We start from the raw sequence: 21057 nt of genomic DNA, 5'->3' as shown, positions 1-21057 counted from the left end.
TAATGTTGTTTAGCAAAGTTATAATAGATGGGAGGCTGGACTTGAAGAAATAAAAGGTTGAACTCTGTACCCTGCGGGTGGTCCTTAAATAGTTATTGAATGACTAGTCAGTTATTTCATGGGCTCTAATACAGGTAAGATGGTTGCCAGAGCAGGCAGAGTTGAAGAAGTAAAGTCACGTGAAAGTCAACTCAAAGAATTCTCAGGGAAATGTCACTAATAGTTACACCACATGTATAAACTGTATTTTACACATTTTAAAATCTTTTACAAATCTGAAAGGAACAATTTTAATTATCAAGAAAACAAAGGAAGATCCAAGAATCCCACTTCTGGGTATATGTCCAAAGAAAACGAAACCATTATCCTGAAGAGATAGCTGTACTCCCATGTTCGTTGCAGTATTATTCATAATTGCCAAAGTATGGAAACAACCTAAGCGTCCAGCATTGGATAAATGGATAAACAAGCTGTGGTATACATATACAATGGACTATTATTCAGCCATGAGAAAGAAGGAAATCCTTTTGTTACAACAATGGATGGGCCTTTGGGGCATTATGCTGAGTGAAATAAGTCAGACAAAGAAAGACAAATACTGCATGATACCACTTATATTACGTGGAATAATAATTTTTTAAAAAAGTGGAACTTATAAAAACAGAGAGTACAAAAGTGGTTTCCAGGGGCTGTGGGGGTGATGATGGGGGAAATAGGGAGAGGTTGGCAAAAGGGTACAAACTTTCAATTATAAGATGAATAAGATATGAGGATCTAATGTATAACATGTAACTATATTTGATAACACTGTCTTGCGTAACTAAAATTTGCTGAGAGTTGAACTTAAATACTCTCACTAAGGTAGTAAAAAAAGGTAAATATGTGAGATGATAGATGTGTTAATTAACTCAATGGGGGGAATTCTTTCACAATGTATATGTGTATGAAATCACCATGTTCTACACTTCAAAAAACTTATAATTTTATTTGTCAATTATACTTCATTAAAGCTAAAAAACAGACAATAAAGTAGAAAAAAGTTGTCTTATATGGTAATTGTTTCTGATTACAAGTTTGCTAGAAATTTGTTCTGGGCAAGAGTTTAAGTCTTATGGCATAAAGCTTTCATCCTGGAAAACAATGACAATGCTAAACTCTTCAAAATTACAGGCTATTGCATCAGAGTGAAATCTAGTGCTGATTCATATTCAGGTTACTTCCTTCTGCAATTTTAGGTTTTATTTATTTAGTTTCCATTTTCAAATTGTGTCTCTCATTTTGATGGCCTAATAATAATTGGCCTAATAATCTTCAGATTATTAGTACTATGGCCACGTGAAAAATATTCATTTCTTTTACAAACATGAAGAGAAGCTCCTTGGTAAGATGTTTGGGTGCCAACAGGCATGTGTGAGTCATAATCCCTGCTTAAGGAGTTTCAAGAGATTACAATTCAGTAGTAGAAACACGAAGTAGAAAATATCAAAAGATTGTATACTAAATTCCTTGGGACGTCCGTCCCTCCACATGCAGTGACTGGGCCTTATACATCTTTATATGTCTAATGTCAAGCTTAGCCCAGCATAGAGTAAATTAATTGTATTGAAATTCATTTGAAGACTGGGACTGGGTGAAGAGGAAACCAGGAAGACCACATAGAAAAGGGAATGAGAAAACTGGGTCTGACAGTAGAGGGATAAGTAGGATTTGTATACATGTATAATGAAGAACTTTCCAGGTAAAGAGGGAGATTGTATTAATATGTACCCACATGTAGCATATTGTCGATATTAGAATCAGAGCTTCTCAATCCCTCCAGGCTCTCTCATGGTTGGAAGGCTTTTTTGTTACATGTCAGTTGGCTTGGCAGTGACGGACAGAGCATAGGCTATGGGCTTTGAAGGAAGAAATAATCTAAGTTTGAGTCTCACCTCTACTATACCAGATGATTTTGAATAATGTATATAAACTTTCTATGCCTATTTTTCTCAGCTAATAGAAGTGATACCTATTTTGAGCCTACCATGTCCTAATCTATTTTATTAAATGATGGTTTTGTTGTTTTTAAAAAGATAATTTGAAATATTTGAACTTTTAATGTATAAGACGTTAGAAAGCTTTCCAGTTTCACCTTTAAAATTTCTTCTTAAAAACAACAAAAACAACAAAAAGCTGATAGACTAGTCCCATGGCTGGGAATCAGAGAACATGGTTCTCTCACAATCCAACTCCCTGTCCCATCTCACCTTACTGGGCCAGTTTGCTTCAACCTTTGCTGTCCCATACCGAGACCCATATTTGACTATGAAATGTGGCTAGTTCATATAAAAAACACACCAGACTTCAGAGATAAAAAGAAAAAAAGGTAAAATATTTATAATTAATACTGAGTATATTTTGAAATATTTTGCACATATTGGGTTAAATAAAACATATCATTAAAATTAATTTCATTTTTTTTATTCTTTTGATGAAACTACTAGAAAATTTAAATTACATATGCAGCCCTGGTCTAGATGATCACTAACACCCCTTTCAGCTTTAAGACTCTTCCAGGGACATTGGGGACACGTAATTCTTATCGTGAGATACGAAAGGATTGGTTCGGAGTAGGCGCGGTGGGGCGGGGCCCTGTAGGAAAACACTGACCCCTTCGACTCGCTCTCGCAGCTGGAAGGACCCCCCGATTCCGGCGCGAGGGCTGCGGGCGGGCCAGCGGGGCCTTCTCTCCAGACTCCCGGGGTTAGGGGAGCAGGGGCGCGCGCGGCGGTCAGGCGGGCGGAACCGGGAAGAGGATTTGTTCGTCAGCCTCACGCGCGGAGAAGGAAGCCGACCCACGGCCCTGGGCTGCCGGTGCGGGCTCCTTGGCACGTCCGCAGGCTCCACCCGGCGGTGGCGGCGGCTGAGAGGCTGGAGAACCGAGGGCGGGCCTGGGAGGCGGCCCGGAGGTGGGGCGTCAGCGGGGGCCCGCGGGCGCGGGCTTCATCTGCAGACGCACGGCCTGCGCCTGGGTGCTGAGTTCTCCGAGGTGCAAGGCGACGAGTGGCAAGAGCGGCTATGGGAAGCCACTGGGGCTTCCTGATCGGCCTCCTGGGAGCCGTGTGGCTGCTCCGCTCCGGCCACAGCGAGCAGCAGCCCCCGGAGACGGCGGCGCAGAGGTGCTTCTGTAAGGTGAGGGGTGTGCGAGGTCGTGCTGTCCATCCCGGTGCTCCCCGCCTCCGCCCTGCGCTGTGTCCCGCGCGCCCCGGCAGGTGAGGGGCTGGGGGAGGTGGGAGAGGGCATCTTTGCATCTCCACCGGTCCGGCGCGGAACCAGCCTCCTGTGTTTCTGCTCCCTGGCCGGGGCTGAGTTCTCTGCAGCTCGCCTGGGTGGGTGTGGACGGATCTCCCATCACTTCCTATCAGGCGTGGGACGAGAGGTGTGGGTGCACCGGTATGTTTTTACGCAGTTGACTTATGCATTTTTGTTGGTTTTCCCTATCAGGAGAGGGTGTGCACAGTGTGCACGCACACTCAGTATTTGTTATTTCCGCAGAAGCTGGGTTTTTCTAACTTCTAACTTTTCCTGGAACTGTGTACGCTGTGCCTGTGCTGGGTGCCCTCGCCAGCCTTTCTGGCCAGGACAGGCTTGTGTGGGTGGGTGGGGGCTGCTGTCAGATCTCCTTGTCAGGCAGGAGAATGGCTTTCTGTGGCTTTTCTGTGTCTGAACCCAGTGCCTGGTGTCTCTGGGGTCGTGGCTGCCTTTTGGCTCCTTGCCCTGTGTGTCTTTACTGTAATGAGATTCTCTTACTGTGACATCCATATAACTGGTTTGAAATTGGGAGGATGATCCTTACTCCTCACTGCATGAATTTAATTACAGTGTATTAAGATCATTTCCTTCTGTTAGTAACAGATGAGAAAAAAAAAAAAACTTCCAGGTTTCTGCATCTATAGTAGCTTGTATTTTAATGTTATTACTGTTAAAATCATTGTTCAGTTGGCTTTTCTTTTGATAAAAATTACCCTTTATACAAAATCGAGGGTGAGCATTGAAATTGTTCCTTTGAAATGGATTTACTATTCATTTATTATCAGAAATAACATTTTATGTGTATTGGGGCAATACTATTTCACAAAGGACAGAAACACGTTAAATATTATGAGAGGAAATCTTTTTCACTGTTTTATAACCTTGGATTTTGTTGGTTTGCTGAGTGATTTGGGATTTGAAATATTATTTGGAAATGTGTTAGAGAAGTTGAAAGGAAGTTGCTGCTTTGCACCTAAGAGATTGAAAAGCTCCTTTACTTTCAGTGTTGCAAATGGCACGCAGAAAAATGGTCATTTTTCTTTTGATTACAAATATAACACAAAGTTTAGACATTTAAAAAAGTTTAAATATTTAATAAGTAAAGTAGAAACAAGTGACTTTAAAAAAAGCTATTTAGGACTTCCGGTCAAGATGGCAGAGTAGGTAAACGCTCTGCTCTCCTCTTTTCATGACCATATCAAAATTACAACTAAATTATAGAACAACCACCCTTGAGAACCACCTGAAGACTAGCTGAACAGAACTCTTACAACTAAGGATATAAAGAAGAAGCCACTTTGGGACTGGTAAGATGGGTAGAGATGCAAAATGGGCTAGTCATACACCCACGTGTGGTAGTTAAAAATTGGGAGAGATAGCTCAGTGGTGGAATTCCACCCCTGAGGAGCAAGGGGTCCCAGCCCCACACTGTGCTCCCCAGCCAGGAGCACCAATGCTGGGAAGAGGAGTCCCCACAACATCTGGCTGTGAAAAACAGTGGGGATTCTGGTTGGCTGCTGGACTCCCAGGTATTCCTCTTAAAGAGTCTGAGCGCAGACTTTATCACTGACAGACCCACTTGCTCTGAGCTCCAGCACTGTGCAGCAGCTTGAAAAGCATATGGGGAGGAACTGAATCTGGTGTCTGGGTGAGGGCTGGAGGGGCAGCTCTCTCTGCCATTTTATTTGTTTGCTGAGACCTTCCCAAACCCAGCCTGTAGGCACAGACAGGCGTCAAATCTGAGTCTCCATTAAACTCACTCCATCCTGGTGATTGCCTGAGAACTTGCCCCCCCTAACTCGCACAGAGGCCCAAACCTCTTTCAGTGGTTGTTACTCACAAGTGGCTGGCTTTGGCACATGCTGTGGGCTTTCTTAAAATCTCTGAAAGGGCCACAAACCCCAAACAAGCAGTGGCTGGCCTTGGCATGCCCTGTACCTCTTGCCAAGCAGCCCTCATCCCAGCACTAGTGGCAGCCAGCCTTGGTTCACAGGATAGCATGCTCCAGGCACCTCCAAGCCCAACACAGGCAGCTACGAACCACAGATCACTTTGTAGCTCCTACCAGGTGACCCTGGGCCAGGCACAGGCAGCAGCAGCCCCTCCCATAAGGCCCCAGAACTAACACACCCGATGACTGGCTTTAGACCACACCAGAGCACCACCCAATTAGCTCCATAAATGACAAACCCACAGGGTGGACTCAACAGGCACCAGAATCCCGCTACAGGGACTCCCATTCTATGAGGTCAGCTCCCACACAGCAGCTCATCTCCTGTAGTCATGGTCTGTCCTCACAGCCAGTCAGCCTGAGCCTCAAGTCCACCCACTGATGGGCCTACAGCCATCAAGGCTCAATTACAATAGGAGGGCACACACAGCCCACACAAAGGACACTCCTGGAAGCACCCAGCTCAAGGGAACAGGGAGAATGTGCCACTGGACCCACAGGACACCTACTACACAAGGCCACCCTGCCAAGACTGGGAAACATAGCAGGTCTGTCTAATATATAGAAACAAACACAGGGAGGCAGTCAAAATGAGAAGACAAAGAAACATGTTCCAAATGAAAGAACAGGACAGAACTCCAGAAAAGGCACTAAACAAAATGGAGGCAAGCAATCTATCAGATGCAGAGTTCAAAATATTGGTTATAAGGATAGTCAATGAACTTAAGGGGAGAATAGATGAACTCTATAAGAACTTCCACGAGGACATAGGAAGCATAAAAGGCATAGATACCTCAAAAAAGAAGCATTTCTTTTAGAAATGAAGAATATAATAACTGTAATGAATATATTAGATGGAATCAATACCAGATTAGATGAAGCAGAAGATCGAATCAATGATTTCGAAGACAAAGTAGTGGAACACACCAAATCAGAAAAGCAAAAAGAAAAAATAATAATAAAAAAATAAGGATAGTTTAAGAGACCTCTAGGACATCATCAAGCATAACAACATTTGCATCATAGGGGTACCAGAAGGAAAGGAGAGAGAGCAAGGAACTGAAAACCTACTTGAAGAAATAATGACTGGAAACTTCCCTATCCTGTCAAAGGAAATAGACATACAAGCTTAGGAAGTGCAGAGTCCCAAGCAAGATGAGTCCAAGGAGGCCCACACCAAGACACATCATAATTAAAATGCTGACGGTTAAAGACAAAGAGAGAATCTTAAAAGCAGGAAGAGAAAAGCAGTTAATTACCTACAAGGAAACTCCCATAAAACTGTCAGCTGATTTCTCACCAGAAACTTTGCAGGTCAGAATGGATTGGCATGAAAGATTCCAAGTGATGAAAATGCAAGTTCCTACAACCAAGATTACTGCACCCAGCAAGGCTATTGTTTATAATCAAAGGACAGATAAAGAGCTTCACAGGCAAGAAAAAGCTAAAGGAGTGAATAACTACCAAACTAGTATTACAAGAAGTGTTAAAGGGACTTTTTTAAGAAAAAGAAAAAAATATGAATAGTAAAATGGCAATGACTACATACCTATCGATAATTAGTTTAAATTTAAATGGATTAAATGCACCAATCAAAAGACATTGGGTGGCTGAATGGATAAGAAAACAAGACCCAGGTGTCCATCGATAGATATTTGGATAAAGAAGATGTGGTACATATATACAATGGAATATTACTTGGCCATAAAAAGAATGAACATTCTTTTTGCAACAACATGGATAGACCCAGAAGGTATTATGCTAAGTGAAATAAGTCAGACAGAAAGACAAATACCATATGATTTCACTTATATGTTGAATCTAAAAAAAAAAAACAAAAGAAGTTAACAAACAAGACAGAAATCAACTCATAGATACAGAGAACAAACTGATGTTTGGGAGTAGTATTGGGGAGCTGGGTGAAAAAGGTGAAAGGATTAAGAAGAACAAATTGGCAGCTACAAAATAGTCACAGGTTTGTACAGTAAAACAGAGGGAATATAGTCAGTAATATTGTAATAACTATATATGTTGTCAGAGTGGTACTAGACTTATGAGGGAGATCACTTTGTAAGTTATCTAAATATCTAACCACTATACTGTACACCTGAAACTAATATAATATTGAATATCAACTGTAATTGAAAAATTAAAAATAATAAAAAAGTTAGTTTCACTCCCCCCAAAACAAAATAAAATAAGGTATTTAGTATTGAAAGATGATGTCCAATATAACATTTTAACAGCATGCTAGAAATTGGATAATGGGATAAAAGTACATGTTGAGCTTTCCGAGTTTTACTTGTTGCCCTCAATAACCTTTTCAAATACCTGACGAAAATATGGGAGCTTTAAAATTTTTTCATTTATTTTTTTTTCTTCTGATTTATGTTTAAGCTTTTTTCCCTCTGATAGTGTTTTCAAGATTTAAATGCTCTCCCAACTCAAAAATCTGTTAAACCTCTTTCTTTCTTTTAGAACAAGAGTGGCTATCTGTTTTTCTTTTCAGGGTCAACTTTTTTTTTATTAGTTCCAGGTGTACAAAGCAATATAATAGTTAGACATTTACACCCCTCACAAAGTGATAACCCTTGCCCCCAATCTAATACCCCTCTGACATTGTATATAGCTGTTACTATACCATTGACTATATTCCCTATACTGTACTTCACATCTTTTCAGGGTCAACTTTTCTTTTTTTTTTTTTAATATACAAGCAGGGTTTATTAGTGATACATTCTCAGGGAAGTGAACAGGCCTAGCCTAAATTGGGGAGAGGGAGAAATGGGGGTGGGGGGTGGAGGGGGGGGAGAGAGAGAGAGAGAGAGAGAGAGAGAGAGAGAGAGAATGTGGGCGAGAGAGTTGGCTCAAAAAAGGGCCTCAGGGTCAACTTTAAAAATTAATAAATTGAGGGTCACATACTAAAAAACAATTTTAAAAGGAATTTAAAATGATCTACTTAAATAGATCTTAAATAGAACTTGAGAACACAGATCATCAATTGTAATTCAATAAGTGAAACAAAAGTATACTTTAGTTCTGTTATGGTCAGTAATAGAAGGCATGGGGGTAAGGGAAGAAAAGACAGTGATGAAGAGAAAAATGGAGACAAGCATATAGATATGCACACAAAAACAGAAGGAGAGAGAGAGAGAGATAAAGAAAAGAGATGGAGAAAGAAAAGATAAGGGGAGATGAATGGTCGAAAATATTTATTCAACAAACATTTATAAACACTGATAAGAGTGTTTGGAATACAAATATTACTATGGCGTTATCCCTGCCCTGAAGAGCTTACAGTTTAGTGAATAATATTCTTTGGGATTTGGGGAGAGGCAGGGATCCTGAGTGTTTAGAAAAACAAGTTAGAAAATAGTGTTAGAAATTAAATTAAAAACTAAAATTTCACCTTATGTTTGGAAACACAAATGAAAATCTTCTCTGGTTCTATTTGCAATGTTCAATTACTGCAAAGTCCTGTTGATTTTGTTTTGTTACTATTTAGTCATATTTCTTTTCTCCCTTTCTATTTCCAGTCCCTCTTACTACTTTGAGTTACTTACATAATCACCCCTCACCACATTTTTGCATGGCTACCTGGCTTGTAGTAGGGGCTCAGTTAAAAGCATATCAGTTCTTATTTGAGCTACAGCAGCATGTAGTTACTTACTCAACCTTAGAAAATCAGCGAAGTAAAATGTACAAGGACCTACAAATAATCAGATTAAATTCAACAAGCACTTATTGAGGTCTACAGTGAATGAGTTTTGAGAGATCAAAAAATGAATTAAGAAAATTAAAAATTTAGTCTTAATTCTTGACACTCCAGAGTTCTGAGCTGGTATGTAATTGGTATTCAGCAAGTATTAGGGAAATTATGATACAAGATGTGAACACTGCTAGCAGGAGTATATTCTTCTAATTATTCTGCTTAGCGAGCAAGCCATTTGCATGTGTTTCTGGAATTGATCTTTCAGATGGTTTGCCTCCAAATGAATCTTCAAAGTTAGTTGCTACATATACCTGTTAGTTGACATTAAATCCTACTAAAAACATTTTCACTGTATGTTGTTAAGATCTTTTGGTAACAGTAGTGCTTTAGTATTATTTGCTGGAAATATGTGAATAATTGTCTGGGACTTGTAAATCTTCCTTATATATAAAGCCTCCCGTCCCATTTTAAAAAATAATTGTATTAAAAAAAATTTTTTTTACACGGAAAATTGGGCTTTTTTCCCTTTTGGTGTACAAGTCTATGTATAGTTTGTGTAAACAACCCCATAATCAGGACCCGCTCTTTCTTTAAACCAAAATACGCAGTACTTGTAGTATTTGTTATAATAGATATGGGCTTGAAGTAAATGAAGACTTTTCAGAGTTTATTTCTCTTTCACAATTATTGCCTCATTATCTTTGATTAGAGTGAATGAATGTAACAGAACTTTAGTCCCAACTCATGGAATCCCAGGATGCAGTGTAAAGAAATAACTTCAGAAATATTGAAGTTCAGATATGGAGGCAGTATGGACATCTTTTTCATTTAAATTAATTAGAAACAAGCTTGCTAAAACATTTTGACTACATAGGAGTTCACAACCTTAATATGGCTAGTGCTGATAACACTCATGTCCACTTATTTAAGTGCAGCAAATCTCTATCAGGCTAATGAAAGGGAAGTAGCTCAGATAAGCCAAAATGGCTTCTTGGAAAATGTATTATTTCTCGTTTGGAGTGCATTGTAAATACATTCCACATACATGTATTTTAGCAGATTTACCTGTCTAGTGTCTTGTTTAGGTCAATTTTAAAAATAGTTTTCAATTTTTAGAGTGGCTGGACCATGGAAACACTTGATAATATGTTGGGTCATGGATAGAGACATGCCCAGGATTAAAACTTAGAGGGATCTTTGAAACAGGTTACATGGAGAGATGTCCATTGACTCTGAGTGCTTGCTGCATTCCATGCTTTTCTGAAGAAAGCATGTGGAACAAAGAGTGTTTCACATTGGTTGCTATACTTTGGGTCATTTAACAACAATTTAAAGTTATAGCAAGACCAAAACTTTAAAGAAGAAGTAGCTCTTAGCATTCATTCCATGTCCTTAGTATAGAATCTTTGGCATTTTCATGCTTTTGTTACTGAATAAATACTTTTCATGTTCTTTTTTATGTTCACAAAACACGATAAACTTAAATACAACTAAAGTTATTTGCCAAATAAAGTGCACTTTGAGCACTTTTAAAAGGTATTTCGTGTTTCATATGAGTATGAGGAATATATTCTTACAATGCTTTTGGAAAAAAGTGATAATCTGTGGAAGGACTAGAAGTTCTTGGTACACAAGGAAACTGAGAGTTTTTGTTTTGTCTTTCATTGCAAACTAAAGGATACCTCTTACTAGAGAATAGTGAACAAGCAGACCAGTGTTATCTTCTTTTCTCTTGCCTTTTATACAGTACTTTGGTATTTGGTTCAAACCACTCAGAACCAACGGAGAAAGTAATAGAGGCTCCTCTCACAGCTGACTTTTGGTTATCTAGTTCAATGTCCCATTGGGATTACAGATGTAAGATTTTTGGAAAGTTTTTACTGCAAACTTGACCTATTTTTTTTTAATTCATTAAAAAAATGTTTTAGGTTGCTTTGGGGAATAGTAAGATATTTTTCACTGGAGGCATTTGAGCAGTGGTAGACTAATAATAATGATTAACAGTTACTGAGCATTTTACTTTATGTCATTTTATTTTAATATCAACATTGAGATGGAAACTATTATTTTTTTAAATTTTGTATTCACATAAGAAACTGATGCCTACAGAGGTTAAACAATGTGGGTAAGGTCAACAACTAATAAGTAGTAGAGATGGGATTCAACCCAGGAAGGCCTGACTCCAGAGCCTGGATGCTAACCATTGAGATTCACTGTCTCCTCCTTGAGGGTGTATAGGAGGGGATTGCTGTGTTGCTTGACAGGCTGCAACAGAAGGTCTTCAAAGTCTTTCCAACTCTTAAGAGACTAGGACTTTAAACTAGGTGATGCTATGTCAGCCTACTTGGCCCTCATATCTACCATCCCTCGACAAGAGTCTTTGAATTGCTACCTGTTTGTTTGGGCCCCTACCCGTGTCCTGAAGCATAGAGCAGTGAGCTTCAATGTTAGCATGCATCAGTCACTTTGTGTGTATGAGGGAGTGCATTTCTAAAAAGTTCAGATTTCTATGGTATGGCCAGAATTCTGTTTCACTTTGGGAGATAGGTGTAGTAGTTATTGAGCAGCCTTAGTACATTCTGAAGCGCAGCATCACGTCATCCTTGTTACAGATCAGCACCCATCTTTTGGTCTTAGTTTAGGTAATATTGGGTCTATTAACTGATTTCTACCTTAGTCTTTTCCTGAGACTATTCTGGCCACATTCCTGGTTCTCTAATTTTTAGAACTGGGCCTGGAATCACACCTGCCAGACTTCCTGCCAGGGATCAGGTTCTGATACCTGCTGGCAGGTTTATCCAAACAGTTAGATGACTTAGATTTCCAAATATCTTCCTTTGTTTCCTTTGCTGGGCTTTCTCTATCTACTGAAACTCCTGCCACGCCCCATTCTACCATTAGCTGTCCTATCTGTTGTAGCTGGAAATACCTCCTACTTAATTTCTAAGGTAAGTGGCAGAAGATTTTTAAGTCTACCATTGTCCTGCCTTCTCTCCCTTTGAGGTCTCTAGGCTTGAAGCCACCTCTGGTCAGGATGCATCTTTCATTCCTTTCTTGTTTGGGGCCTCTTACAGCTTCCTTTGTAATTAGTATGTGGATTGGTAGAATGTTAGATGCAAAGGATTGTTGACCTCTGCTGCTTGCTTTCCTTACTCGGTGAGTGCATTCCTGCCACTTGAGCTTGTGTGGCCTGGGGCACTGAGTACCACCATAGGTGACATGGTAGTACATAGTTATGCTTTAGATAGTGTGATACTGCTCTCTAGTGAATGATAATCTCAGTGGACAGCATTCATTCGTTCATTCACCCACCCATTCCACAAATAACTATTGATCATTCACCGTGTACTTTCTAGAAGTACAGTGCTAAGCAGTGGGAATTCAAAGATGAACAAACATTATTTTTCTCTCAAGGATTTTAAACTCTAATGGGTGGGAGTCAAATAGTTCAGTACAGTGAGAGGTAATTCTAATGTAGGAGTATGTGGAATGTCATGGGAGCACATAGGAGAGGCAAGTTGGATGAGTGATACTCCAGGGGCAGCTTCCCAAAAGATATGATGCCTGAGCTTGAGTGTTGAAGATAACATTTTTACCTTAAAATTGAATTCCTCAGGAGGAGAAATGGGTATCTTTAAACCATTTCTCTCAAGTTTCTTGTGTGTTTTTGTTTTTGTGACTTAATGTCTCTGTCTGGCATGTGTCCCTTTGGCCTTAGCAGTCTTTGTGCCTGTTATTTGTATAATAATTTGTCTGCAAGGGGAGAAAACAGTAGATATTTTATGTCCTTAGAAGTTCTGCACGTAAGGCTCAAAAGAAAGAGGCGTGAAAAAAAATCGAATCATCTAGGTTAGAAGCACTTTTATTTTGATGGTACCCACACTTAAGGCTCTAAATTTATTGTACGCGTATACTCAGTGATCATTTAACAGGAAACAAGGACATATTTGCATATGAAATGAAAATAGTTATTACAGTGACAAATATGTAGATCAGATTACTAGAAACTGAATTAGTCCAAAACAAATAAGACAAGCAAATGGGTAAAAAAAAGCTTAGCTCTTGAATATTGCTGTCATCATCCTAAGTATTTTTATCTCTTAGGTGAAAAATTTTCATTACTGTTTTGTGATGCTCGGAAATTAAAGATAGCATAGGATTTTACCTATTCCAAAAGGAAAACATCTAAATTCAGTATTTCAATAAAGTATTGTTTCCTTCCTTACCATTAGATTAAAAAAATTGTTTTTTGTTGACAGCAAAGCAAAAGTTGTTTATAATGCAAATATACAGACCAAAGTATGATAAGGATGTCTTTTCTGTAGCATGCTGTATATATTTTTTTAAAATTCTATATTCTATTTATTTTTAAAAAAATCATGATGTGTTTTTTACTTACGTAAACCAATGTTTAATTCTGTTAGGTGTTTGCCTAACCCCAAATAAACATCTAAGAATTTTAGTTTCCCATTTGATAACATTATCTGATTATAATATGATTTTCCTTTGTATCTTTGTATAGGTACATTTAATAGTTTGATTTAGTAAATACAGTTAAGACATTAGTTTTAAGCACTGAAAGATCAGGATTCACTTTTTGGACAATTTGCCCCTTCAGTGTTGCTAATGATAAGTAATTTCTGAGCACCATTTCAAACCTATAAAAATGGTCATGGCCCAATATTTGTTAGATCTTTATAATGAATTACTATTTGTCTTATAAATTCAGTATCAATTCTTTTTATACATTCAACAAGCTTGTCTCTGACCTACACATCCTATAGGAAACTATAGTCAAGGAGAGACAGAGACAACTGAATTATAAGAATATAGACTCTCAGGAAAGCCAAGGATGGGAATACAAGTGGGCTTCCAGAAAGATGTGTGGAAGTGGGAGCTGGAAAACCCTAGGGAGTCTAGGTAGCATACGTTGTCTGTCTCCTATCTCTGCTTCTTTGTGTATCTTTTAACATCTTTCTCTGCTAACTGGCTCATATGTTCCTCAATTCACATGATAGAATATGGGCCTAGTTTACTGGTTTAGGCACAGGGAGAGACATCTCTCTCTCTTAGTCTCAATTCCAGATTCCTGGAGAAGGGACCATGACCTGGTTTGGGTCAAATGCCCACCCCCTGTCAGGCTTGGTGGGCAGGGTTACAAAGTGGCTGTAAGGGACCAAACTTTGGGTGTGGATGTGTCATTATGAGCTCAGTACACCCTACAAAAAAGATCCACTGCATTTCTCTAGGTCTATAGTAAGAGCAATAGCATTACTAGATTATTGCTCTACTCTATCTCAGAATGTTATATACTCAAAGATCTTTTGGGGAGGAAGGAGGATATGTTGTTTTTTGGGGGCTTTCATCATGACCATGTGAAGAAAAAGAACTCTGTTGCATCTAAGACATTTTGATTTAATATTTAATTTTCTTTTTAACAGGTTAGTGGTTACTTGGATGATTGTACCTGTGATGTTGAAACCATCGACAAATTTAATAACTACAGGCTTTTCCCAAGACTACAAAAACTTCTTGAGAGTGACTACTTTAGATATTATAAGGTATTTTTATTTTTTGTATAAGGATACTTAAAGTTTAAATGGATAATTACATTTTCTTTGGCATTACTAAGCTTCAAAATTATGACTTGACATTAAAATTGATTAAAATTAAAATTACTTAAAATTGATCAAGGCTATGTTAGGAAAATTCAGTTCATAAGAGTGAACCATGTGGTTCTGAAACTACCCACTGGATACTTTTAATTGCAATAACTGAGTTTTGCACTCAAGAGTTAGAAACTAGTTGGTTAAACTGAAGTCAGAACAGAAACTATTATATGTATTGTTATCAAAATCGTGACTTGTTCATAATTTTCTAAAACATCAGATTTATTTCAATTAATTAAAATAATTAAGAATTTTTGAGAAGCATGACTTTATTCGGACCTGTATTATTTTAACTAGTCACTTGTCATATTTTATCTTGAGATATTTACTGAAAGGGTTCAGAAAACCTGAACATTGGATTATGGAACTATAGTCTGAGTTCACAATTGTCTAACTGTTCTACTTTGTTAATTGTTACTTGCTTAAAATGAATTTGAGTTGTGCAAATTTGAGTTGATCTGAGCCACTTTGGCTCTTAGTTGCCATCTGTTTAGGGTTTGTTTAGTAGCAGTCTGTGTCTTTCTAACCAAGTCTACCAATTTACTTACATCAGCTACACATATATATGTTATCATTAGAACTTGACAATTGGTAAATGAAAGAAATAGAATAATTGCAGCCAATATCATGACCAGGTTATAGCATCATAACTCAACAACTGTCAATGATAAACTTTCTACATTTAGAGATTTTTAAAAACTTTTTTCTATTATTATTTTACAGGTAAACTTGAAGAGGCCATGTCCTTTCTGGAATGATATCAACCAGTGTGGAAGAAGAGACTGTGCTGTGAAGCCTTGTCAGTTTGTAAGAACCATGTATATATACATTTAAATATCATTACATCTTTTTTTCAAGTAATTGCAACTTTTTAAAAGGGGCCAATATGACTAAAGTAATATTTTAATCCTTAGGCTAAATATAATGTTAATATTTACATATTATTAAACTTACCAATATAAAACCTATTTTGAATTATCCTGCCTTCATAATAGAATTTAAATTTTGTGGTTAATATAATCTTTTACTTATTAGTAAGATTAATACTAATACGACTTAGCAGCTATTTTTGACTTTATGATGGTGTGAAAGCAATACGCATTCAGCAGAAACTGTACTTTGAATTTAAAATTTTGATCTTTTGGCTAGTAATATGCAGTGCCATACTCTCTTGTAATGCTGGAAGTGGCAGCAAGATGATTTTTGCCAAACTGCAGGCTAATGTAAATGTTCTGAGCATGTTTAAGGTTGGCTAGGCTAAGCTGTGATGTTCGGTAGGGTAGGTGTGGTGTATTCAATGCAATTTGCCTTAATTATACTTTTCAACTTATGATGGGTTTATTAAGATATAATCCTATCGTAAGTCGAGGAGCATCTATAGTTCTTTAGGCTTGATATTATTTTTCTTCTTGTATCATACCAGAACAAAGTTATGTTTATAGTATAATAAAATGAAATTAACCAAGGTAGAAACAAAATTCCTCCCTTTTTTTTTCTAAGTGTATTATTTTTCTTGGATTTCCTTGGGTGGGGAAGGGTTGGACAAAATACCTGGTTTTATGTAGGAATTCTCAGAGCATTAAGATTTGAAGAATTCTATTCTAAAAGCAGAGAATTTTACACTTTTCAATGTAGTCTTTTTTTCCCTTAAAAGTATACATTTTTATTTTACTATTTTTATTGTAATAAAATATATATAACATAATATTTACCATTTTGAGTTGTGTAGTTCATTGGCATGAAGTACTTATATTGTCATGCAATCATCACCATCATCCATTTCCCAAACTTTTTCCTCTTCTTGAAGTGAAACTTCCATGCTCATTAAGCAATAATAACTTCCTATTCCCTCACCCCTTTAGGCCCTGGGAACCACTAGTCTGCTTTTTCCCCCCTATGAATTTGACTATTCTAGATACCTCGTATAAGGGGAATCATTACACTATTTGTCCTTTCGTGTCTGGCTTATTTCACTTATAATAATGTTTTCAAGGTTCTTCTGTACTGTACCATGTATTAGAATTTTATTCCTTTTTAAGGCTGAATAATATTCCATTGTATGTGTATACTATATTTTGTTTATCCATTTACCTATTGATTGACTTTTGGATTGTTTCCAGCTTTTACCTATTGTGAATAGTGCTGCTGTGAACTTGGGTGTACAAATTTCTTTTGAATTCCTACTTTCAGTTTTTTGGGTATATACCCAGACCTAGAATTGCTGGATCATTTAGAAATTCTATCTTTAATTTTTTGAGGAATGCTATGTTGTCTTTCACAGGGGCACCATGTTCCATTCCCACCAGCAATGCACAAGGATTTCAATCCTCATCTTGACTAATACTTGCTATTTTCTGTTTTTTTTTTGATAACAGCCATCCAAATGGGTATAATGTGGTAGTATAATTTCGAGTTTATTTTTATGCATGTACAAGTGGCTGGATAGACCTAGCTAACATGTGGAATTAACGCAAACGTAAAATATTATTTAAGGGTATTTTGTCATTAGATGAATGAGAAGCATGTTTTTAGTTATATTGCTCTTCATAGAAACAGTATTGAAAATTGAAGTATTAACTTACGCATGAACGTCATTACAGTGATATTATCAATTTATATGTTTCATTTTACTGCATAAGTTCTAGCACTTATATTTAGTAATAGGAAAAATAGTTGGGAATATTAAAATTTACCAATAACTTATGCATTTGACTCACTAAAAATGCCAAAAATATGGAAGATACTTCATAAAGTCATTTCATTGCAATTATACATTAAATGGGCTATTATTAACATTAGCTGGAAGAAGTAAATAGTTTTACAATTATTACAAATTTGAATCTCATCTTGAAACAGCAATTATTTCTGATTGTTGTTAATGAAGTATAGAATTAGGGGACACCACCTTGAGAAGAAGATTGCATGGGGCAGAAAACCTGAGAGATGTTTAGTATCAAGTAATAGCTTATTGATTCCCAAGTGGACAGACTGAGGATGAGATCTATTTTATTGTACAATCTAGAGAAAATGAACAATTTTAGCATTTAACAAATGCTAAAAGATACATGTTTATAACTTTGCTTGAACTCATAGAAATGCTAAAAAAAGAATCAGGCGAAAGTTAGCAATTTGTAATGGGAAACTGAGACAGACTCTAGTAATTTCACCTTCTGCAGAACTGGGGCGGACTGCCTTTCATGCCAGTAGTCTGCCTTTTCCTTGAGCTGGTCTCACAATGAAGATAAAGCTTTTCCTTTAAAAAATAGTTAAATTATGTTTATCCACCAAAGTATATTAGTTTATAATTATACATATATATAACACATATATATGTATAAAACATGTAAATAAAAGGATTATAGTAACTACAAAATTTAAATTCTATTATGAATTATATATATATAACATATATAATTCATAATAATAAATATGTACATACTATATATGTGTATATACACATACATGGTGTGAGTAAAAAAATACAGTGAAGTTTGAAATTAATAAAAAATGTATTGGGAGGCCAATTGGCTCAGTGGTTAGAGTGCAGTGCTCATAACTCCAAGGTCGCCGTTTTGATTCCCACATGGACCTGTGAGCTGCACCCTCCACAACTAGATTGAAAACAATGACTTGACATGGAGCTGATGGATCTTGGAAAAACGCACTGTTCCCCAGTACTCCACCCCCCCCCAAATGTTATAATAAAAGACACATTGCCATTAATCCCCCTCAAAATACTCCCCCCCTCAAAATACTCTCCCTTGCTTCAAACACACTTATTCCATCGTTCTTGCCACTTTCTGAAGCAGTTCTGGAAGTCCTCTTTCATGAAATTTTTTTTTTTATTAGTTTCAGGTGTATAAAACAATGTAATAGTTAGACATTTCACCCCCCAAGATATTGCCCTTCTGATATTGTATATATCTCTTACAATTCCATTGACTCTATTCCCTATGCTGTACTCCATATCCCGTGACTATATATATATATTATAGTTGACATACAACATTATTCAGCTTCAGCTTCAGGTGTATAGTGCAGTGGTCAGGCATCTACACCATCCATGAAATGGTATCCCTAATAAGACATGTGCCCATCTGACACCGTACAAAATCTTTACAACATTATTGATTGTGTTCCCCAAACTGTCTTTCATATCCCCATGGCGATATTGTAGTTACCAATTTGTGCTTTCTAATCCTCTCCCCTTCTTTAGTTACACTATAATGGTTGCCTCAGTGTCCTGAATAGATTCAAAACGTTTACCTTGCATGGTCATTTTGACTTTGGGGAAGAGCCAGAAGCCTCAAGGTGCCAGATCGGTGAATAAGGTGAATGAGGACACACCATAATGTTTTTATTTGATAGAAATTGCTGTACCAGTGCAATGTATGACACGGAGCCTTTCTATTGTAACCACAAAATATGGTGAATGCTGCTGCCAAGTGCCATCCAATGGAAAGGCAGGGTCCTTCAACCTGCAAAGTGGTGCGTCGAACCTTAGTAACAGTGTGTGACAAGTTTCCACTTGTGTGGTGCAGTCAGTCGGGTGTGAGCTACGGTTGATAGAAGGTGTTTTATCAACTGTGTTTTAAACTGTGCAGTACGTCATCTTCCATCATGACAACACTGTGTCACACATCGCTTCTGGTATATGGAAATTTCTAGCAGATAAAAACATTATAGTGTGTCCTCATCCACCTTATTCACCAGATCTGGCACCCTGCAATTTCTGGATCTTCCCCAGAGTCAAAATGATTCAGGACATCGAGGCAGCCACGACAGCACAATTAAAGACACTCATGAAAGAGGACTTCCAGAACTGCTTCAGAACATGAAAAGAACAATGGGATAAGTGTGTTTGAAGCAAGGGGGTTAACAATGGGATAAGTGTGTTTGAAGCAAATGTTTTCTAGGGAGATTAATGGCAATGAGTCTTTTACTGTAATAATTTTTTTAAAATATAAACATTCACCATACTTTTGATCACACCTCATATGTACATGTACACACACACACACACACACACACACACACACACACACTGGTTGTTCGGTCTGTTTGGAGATCAATTCAATTAATGTATCAAAAAAATTAAAATGGTGCTTATCTTTGGACCTAGCAATTCTACTAGGAACCATGTTTCCCTGAAAATAAGACCTAGCTGGACAATTAAATATAACATAACGTAAAGTAACGTAACGTAACATAACATAACATAACACCTGGTCTTATAGTAAAATAAGACCCAGTCTTATATTATTATATTATATATAATATAATATTATATTATAGTAAAATAAGACCAGGTCTTATATTATAGTAAATTAAGACCAGGTTTTATATTAATTTTTGCTCCAAAAGATGCATTAGAGCTGATTGTCTGGCGAGGTCTTTTTTTCGGGGAAACATGGAATTTCACTACTAAAATAATTAAATGTTGAAAGATAACTGTAAAGCAGTACTGAATTTTGCAAAGGTGTCGATTCTGCTGAAATTAGTCTGTAAATTTGGCATGGTTTATTATATGAAAAAAATAGAAACTATCTAAGTTCCTTTTAAATGGCAGAAACCATCTAAGTACCTGCCTAGAAGAAGAATATACATTGACCCAGTTCAAAGTCTGGAAGGGTACACAATAAAGTGATTGTCTTTGTGTGGGTCCTTCCTTTTGGACAGGTGTACTCTAACTCAGGAATATGCATTGGGCACTGCAATTTACAGAGTTCTCCCACATACATCATTCTCTTTACTCACAGCATCACTTTGACAATAGAGAGATAGGTCCTGTAGTTAATAAGTGAACAATGCATAACTAAAAACTATTACCGTTTTCGTCTGAAAAGAACTAGAGCAGCTTCTTTAAAAAAAGATTGATTTCAAGACTGGACTAAGAAATACGCCAGAAAAGCTTGGAATATCTTGTCATAACAGAAGGCAAAAAGTGCTGCTAAAGATTACTGGGGTATTATCAAAATTACACAGGTACAAATATCAAGTCAGTACTTAGTGGGTCCCCTAGTGGCCAAATGTAGACTATTTGAGCATCAAAAGGAATAATAGCTAAGTAACTATTTCCATTTCCATGTTGTAATATATGATCAGCAATCCATAGAATAATTTGTTGTTGAATTTTTTGTTTACTTGTAATAATATAAAAACTGCCTAACTATTCTCAGTTAAAAAAAATTGTTAACTTCAATAACTTCTTTTTTCTCATAAATCATAGAAATTTAAAATAATTTTTAGAAGATAGAATAAATATCATATAAAAGCATTTTTTCTTTTTCAGGATGAAGTTCCTGATGGAATTAAATCTGCGAGCTACAAGGTATGTACACATATTTATTAATATATGTAGTATCTTGACAAAAAAACTTGAATAACTCTTTTCCCTTGCCAGCTACTACTCCACTTCTCTGCTCCCCTTTAGA

The 21057-nt window shown here is 37.2% G+C and overlaps 1 protein-coding gene across 1 annotated transcript in view; it reads left to right on the top strand.

The window, feature by feature from the left end:
• Positions 1-2493: 2493 nt before the first annotated feature.
• The window catches only part of ERO1A (endoplasmic reticulum oxidoreductase 1 alpha), a 43045-nt gene continuing 24481 nt past the window's right edge, over positions 2494-21057 (top strand). The window contains exons 1-4 of the mRNA XM_019725704.3: positions 2494-3171; positions 14396-14515; positions 15347-15430; positions 20916-20954. Of these exons, the coding sequence (XP_019581263.1) occupies positions 3058-3171; positions 14396-14515; positions 15347-15430; positions 20916-20954 (357 nt within the window). The 5' untranslated portion in view covers positions 2494-3057. The remainder of the gene's footprint in view (positions 3172-14395; positions 14516-15346; positions 15431-20915; positions 20955-21057) is intronic.

This window comes from Rhinolophus sinicus, chromosome 3 (genome assembly GCF_057876585.1).
Source record: "Rhinolophus sinicus isolate RSI-liver-muscle chromosome 3, RSI-T2T, whole genome shotgun sequence".
Classification (NCBI taxonomy): Eukaryota; Metazoa; Chordata; class Mammalia; order Chiroptera; family Rhinolophidae; genus Rhinolophus; species Rhinolophus sinicus.
The sequence above is the reverse complement of the archived record's forward strand: the minus strand, read 5'-3'. Positions and strand labels throughout refer to the sequence as shown.